Source organism: Lipotes vexillifer, unplaced genomic scaffold, assembly GCF_000442215.2.
Source record: "Lipotes vexillifer unplaced genomic scaffold, Lipotes_vexillifer_v1.1 scaffold472, whole genome shotgun sequence".
Classification (NCBI taxonomy): domain Eukaryota; kingdom Metazoa; phylum Chordata; class Mammalia; order Artiodactyla; family Lipotidae; genus Lipotes; species Lipotes vexillifer.
Genome location: NW_006797698.1, coordinates 2445804 through 2451893, shown reverse-complemented (window position 1 = coordinate 2451893; position 6090 = coordinate 2445804). Strand labels below are relative to the sequence as shown.

The 6090-nt window shown below is 45.8% G+C and overlaps 1 protein-coding gene across 1 annotated transcript in view; it reads right to left on the bottom strand.

Moving 5' to 3' along the window:
* Positions 1-491: 491 nt before the first annotated feature.
* Positions 492-6090, bottom strand: part of LOC103075049 (GTPase IMAP family member 5-like) — a 6090-nt gene continuing 491 nt past the window's right edge. The window contains exons 2-4 of the mRNA XM_007469873.1: positions 3635-3683; positions 1552-2151; positions 492-1378 (exon numbers count right to left, since the gene is read on the bottom strand). Coding sequence (XP_007469935.1) covers positions 492-1378; positions 1552-2151; positions 3635-3683 — 1536 coding nt within the window. The remainder of the gene's footprint in view (positions 1379-1551; positions 2152-3634; positions 3684-6090) is intronic.

The window sequence follows — 6090 nt, the reverse complement described above, 5'->3', positions numbered from 1 at the left end:
GGAGGAAGACCCTCCACCAGCAAAAAGATTATGACTCACTGAAGGCTCAGATGATGGTTAGCAGTAAAGTAATTTTAGATTCAGGTATATACATTATTTTTTGGACAAAATGCTATTGCACCCTAAATAGACTACAGTGTAGCATAAACATAACTTTTATGTGCACAGGGAAACCAAGAACTTGGTGTGATACTTTTGATAGTCACTTCGTTGCGGTGGTCTGGAACCAAACCTGCGATGTTTCCGAGGTATGCCTGTGTAAAAGAACTGTTTCCAGACATGGGACAACAGCCTGCTCTGGACTGATCTATGGATGGGTCAGGTGGATAGAAAATAAAAAGCAACGGAAGAAAATAGATGGTGTGTCTGATGCAAGGAAGGGAAATTGAAAGTGAAATTATGTAAAAAGCAAATAAAGTTCCTTATCAACACAGACAAAGATACTGACTCTGAAAAAATGGAAGCTGATGGCAGCTATCATCTGAAAATGCTCAGCATTCGTGAGTGCTACACAAGCTAATTAAAATGGCAAGAAAACTCAAAAAGCATATAACAAAAACAGCAAATATTCTGATGTGAGAAATGATCCAGTTTTTGACTCGGAGGACAGCCTTGAAGGCCCGGTTTCTCTGGGCCTCTTTCAGGTCGTGCTTTTGCTTCGCAACATGCGACCGCACCTGGGCCAGGTAGCGCACGAGACCTTCTCCATGGGGGTCGCCCCCGCCCTGCTGGAGCCGCTGTGCATCAAAGAAGAGGTCGTTGCTGAGGTAGGCGCCCTGGAGCTCCCTCTCCAGCCCCTCGACCACGGCCATCAGCTCGGCCAGCTGCTTCCTCTGCTCGTCCCCGGAGGCCCGGTTGCTGAAGGCGCAGTACCTCTGCCCGCACTCCCGGACCAGGCCCCTCAGCCTCACGTTGTCTGTGTTTGCTACGTAGTCACGCAAGGATCCGTCCGCTAAGTCCTCCTTGTGGGTGAAGAGGACGATCGTGTGTCTCAGGGCTCTCGCCCCAAAGACCTCCTTCACCCTGGTCGCGGCCACCACGTCCTGCTCTGCGAAGCGCCCCAGCTGGGTCACCAGCAGCAGCACGTGAGGCCCCGGGGCCGAGAGCAGGTAGCAGTCCCCGATGTTCTCGTAGGCCTCTTGGTCCTGGGCCGTCGCCTCAAAGATGGGGGGCGTGTCCACCACCAGGACGCTCCTCCCATCCCACGTGCCCGTTGCGCCCTGACACTCCCTGGTCACCGACTGGGCCCCCAGCCTGGACTCAAACACTGGCTGGCAGAGGATGCTGTTCCCGGTGGCACTTTTCCCGCTGCCTGTTTTGCCCACCAGGATGATCCTCAATGAGGACGAGGTTGCAAACAGCTTATGTTCTATCCCGCCTATTAAAAAAAAAAAAAAGTTTTTCGTGTTTTACTAAGTCAGTGATTAAAAAAAAATTTTTATTTTATCTTGGAGTTTAGTTTATTAACAATGTTGTGTTAGCTTCACTTGTGCAGCAAAATGATTACGCTATACATATACGTGTATCTATTCTTTTTCAAATTCTTTTCCTGGAGCTCCCTCTCCAGCCCCTCGACCACGGCCATCAGCTCGGCCAGCTGCTTCCTCTGCTCGTCCCCGGAGGCCCGGTTGCTGAAGGCGCAGTACCTCTGCCCGCACTCCCGGACCAGGCCCCTCAGCCTCACGTTGTCTGTGTTTGCTACGTAGTCACGCAAGGATCCGTCCGCTAAGTCCTCCTTGTGGGTGAAGAGGACGATCGTGTGTCTCAGGGCTCTCGCCCCAAAGACCTCCTTCACCCTGGTCGCGGCCACCACGTCCTGCTCTGCGAAGCGCCCCAGCTGGGTCACCAGCAGCAGCACGTGAGGCCCCGGGGCCGAGAGCAGGTAGCAGTCCCCGATGTTCTCGTAGGCCTCTTGGTCCTGGGCCGTCGCCTCAAAGATGGGGGGCGTGTCCACCACCAGGACGCTCCTCCCATCCCACGTGCCCGTTGCGCCCTGACACTCCCTGGTCACCGACTGGGCCCCCAGCCTGGACTCAAACACTGGCTGGCAGAGGATGCTGTTCCCGGTGGCACTTTTCCCGCTGCCTGTTTTGCCCACCAGGATGATCCTCAATGAGGACGAGGTTGCAAACAGCTTATGTTCTATCCCGCCTATTAAAAAAAAAAAAAAGTTTTTCGTGTTTTACTAAGTCAGTGATTAAAAAAAAATTTTTATTTTATCTTGGAGTTTAGTTTATTAACAATGTTGTGTTAGCTTCATGTGTGCAGCAAAATGATTACGCTATACATATACGTGTATCTATTCTTTTTCAAATTCTTTCCTCATTTAGGTTATTTCAGAATATTGAGCAGAGTTCCCTGTGCTATACAGTAGGTCCTGTTGGTAAAGTTAGTGATTCTTAAGACTTTTAGGTCACTGACCTTTCATGGTATCTCATGAAAGCTATGGACCTCTCTCCCTGCCTAATAGTGATATTTAAATACATACAGATGTTTGCATACAACTTTAGGCGACTCTTGAATGGCAGGAAGCCCACACTGGGAGCCTGAACTTGGACCCACAGCCAAGAGTAAGAACTGCTACACTATGAAGGATGCTCCAAGGACTTCATCAGGACCAGGGACAATACAGCTTTCAGAAAGCTGGTCCCTGTGCTTTTCCAGGGATGGTGCTTAGCCCAGTTTCATGCTAAATAAATGTGAGATTAGAAAGAGGTGGAGGATGAGAAGTCATCAGTGAGAAACTATTATCACCTCTCTTTCACCCACCAATTAATTCCAAGGCACACAGGCTGCCAATCACATTCATCTGAACCTTGGGGGTAAAGGAAGTCTCAGATGTCAGAGCTCCAGTGACCTACCACCGAGGACCAGCTGAATGTCCCCGGGTTTCCTCTTTTTGGGTGGGGAGTTGGATGTTTGAACGTGAGCCTAGAGAAGGCTTGTCGTTAAAGTCAAGGACGGAGTCTGACAGATGACCCTGGATCGGTGGCTGAGGAAGAGATGATAAGACCATCATGTGTAAGAAATACATGCGTTGGAAAGATCGTCAGTTTGGCTGATAGAATGACAGGAAATTAGAACAAAAGTGGTGTTGTCGAGGGTGACCCTGCAACAAGAGCTAAAATCTTCAAGGGATGAAGAGAGTGAGAATCCAAGGATTTCTGGAGTTCTTATGAGCTCAAATGAATTAAGTTCATTTTAGTCTTCTAAAATCTGTTATTGTTATTCCTTTTACTTTGTGTTGGTTCTTCCCTTTCTTAAGTATCCTGGATTTTTTTTTTAGCAAACACGATTACTAAATCTTTATGGGGAACTTTTCCTCTTTTCAGTTGAGTGCAGGCCGGGAAGGGTATCATTTTCACAATTCGTTTCTAAGTCCCCTGACTTCTGACTTGAAGTTTCATTTCCTCATTTCCCGTACATCAGGGCACAGGGGAGAGCTTCACACTCGGGCGTGTGTGGCTGTGATGATGGTGGGGAAGATAAGAACATGATAGCTGCCTTTTCTTCTGCAGCTGAAAATAACTGGGTTTCTTTTCTGTCACTGTGTTTGAGGTGAGGGAGAGGAGGAGAGAAAACAGTGACTCTTCCCTGACGCCTAGAGCTCTTGAGAATTTGGAGGCTTTCTTACCTTCAGCCATGGTCCCGTATCTGCTCCTCTGAAGCCCGTCCATTCTCTTCTGGAATAAAAAAAGGAAAGGAATAAAAAGCAAGTGTCCATATGGGACTTGGTAAGGCCTGAGAACACCTCCAATTCAGACAGCCAAGAATAATTATCCTTAGAGGAGCCGTTTCCATTGCTAATTTTCTAACTTATATTTTACTTTCAAATATCCATATATAACTTTAAGCAAGCCAGGTGATGCTAGGCTATATTAACACAATGAACTCTTGCTTCTTCCTCATCCTATAGGAAAGCATGAAATGTTCGAAAACAAATCAGTTGATTATCTCCCCTCTACCTGAAAAGGCATGAAATAAAGAAAGTCTTCTTCTATGGAATGAGAAGCAGGATTTTTTTTATTGCTTTATTATTACTATTATCATTGGAATCAAAGTAAGCAAACTCGCTAGACTAGAGAATGAAAATTGCCTTTGCTGTAAATGACATTGGCTTGTTTGAAGCACTGGCCATTTCCAGCCCCAGAAACTCTTTGTATCAGACGGATATCCCGGTGGCAAAGAGGAAAGTCCAATGTACCTTCCAATGGGAGGGATGTACCCGGAGAAAACCGTAATTCAAAAAGATAAAATGCATGCACCCCAATATTCTTTGCAGCGCTATTTACGATAGCCAGGACATGGAAACAACCTAAATGTCCATTGACAGATGAATGGATAAAGAAGATATGGCACATATATACAATGGAATATTATTCAGCCATAAAAAGAAACAAAATAGTGCCATTTGCAGAGATGTGGATAGACCTAGAGACTGTCATACAGAGTGAAGTAAGTCAGAAAGAGAAAAAAGCAAATATCGTATAATATTGCTTATATGTGGAATCTAGACAAATGGTACAGATGAACTTATTTGCAAAGCAGAAATAGAGACACAGGTGTAGAGACCAAACATATGGATATCAAGGGGGAGGGGGGGGGTGGGATGAACTGGGAGATTGGGATTGACATATATACACTACTATGTATAAAATAGATAACAACCTACTGCATAACACAGGGAACTCTACTCAATGTTATGTGGGGACCTAAGTGGGAAGGAAATCTACTAAAAGAGGGGATATAAGTATACGTATAACTGATTCACTTTGCTGTAGAGCAGAAACTAACAGAACATTGTAAAACAACTACACTCCAATAAAAATTTTTAAAAATAAATTTTAAAAAACTTCAAAAAAAAAATGAGTCTTGAGTCATAGCCTAGCTCTGGCTTCCCCAAGGACTTACAGGAATTCCTCTTCTAGGGAATTGAATCCATTGGGTATTCTGTGGAAAGAGTAGTGGCGTCTGCCCTGCCAGGCAGTTGAATATTGAATATTGTACGATACTGAATATTGTACAGACTATGTAAGAGGGTATGCATTGTTTGAAATCTTCTACTTGAAAAACTCATCATGGGGGCTTCCCTGGTGGCGCAGTGGTTAAGAATCCGCCTGCCAATGCAGGGGAGATGGGTTTGAGCCCTGGGTCAGGAAGATCCCACATGCCGTGGAGCAACTAAGCCTGTGTGCCACAACTACTGAGCCTGCGCTCTAGAGCCCGAGTGCCACAACTACTGAAGACTGCGTGCCTAGAGCACGTGCTCCGCAACAAGAGAAGCCACTGCAGTGAGAAGCCCGCACACTGCAACAAAGAGTAGCCCCCTCTCACTGCAACTAGAGAAAGCTCGTGCACAGCAATGAAGACCCAATGCAGCCAAAAATATAAATTAATTTTTTAAAAAAGAAAAACTCATCCTGACCAAAAACAACTCTCAGAAGTAAGTCAAATATGAATCTCTTTAGATAAAATGACAGCTGATCCAGGCAGCAGGGCATGGAAATATGAAAGAAACTTCATCAGCACACGATCAAGGAATTTTTATTCTTGAAGAGATAAAAGAAAAGGTGAGAGGAGACGTATGTGGTTGATATGAATATATATATTCACTTAGACAGTTTTTGAGAAATTTTGGTATTTTGACTCTGTATCTGGTTCAGGAAACTCTTCCTATAGGACAGTAAGGAAAAATAAATTCCAGTTCTGATTTGCCATGTTTTACCCTTAGAAAATCACTTGATTCTCAGTAGATTACTTTCCTCTTCAAATAAAAGGCTGTAAATTATCTGTCATCCACACTGTGCAGAGCTGGACCGTTTTGACAACTTCAGTGGCCTCTGCCTTACTTCCCCAGATACCCTCTTACCGAAGATGGGCAGGAGGGGCAGTGGGCCTGGCCACGAGGGCTGTCTGGTGTCCCACACCCTTGGTCTGAATCACAGCCCCACCCCCTGCCAGCCGTGTAACCCTGGGAAGCTGCTTAATCTAAGTGTTAAACCTCTTCTGCACAAATGGGATCATTGATGTAGCGCCGTCCGCATAGGGCTGTGGGGAGGATCAGATGAGACCATCTCTGCCCCCTTCCCT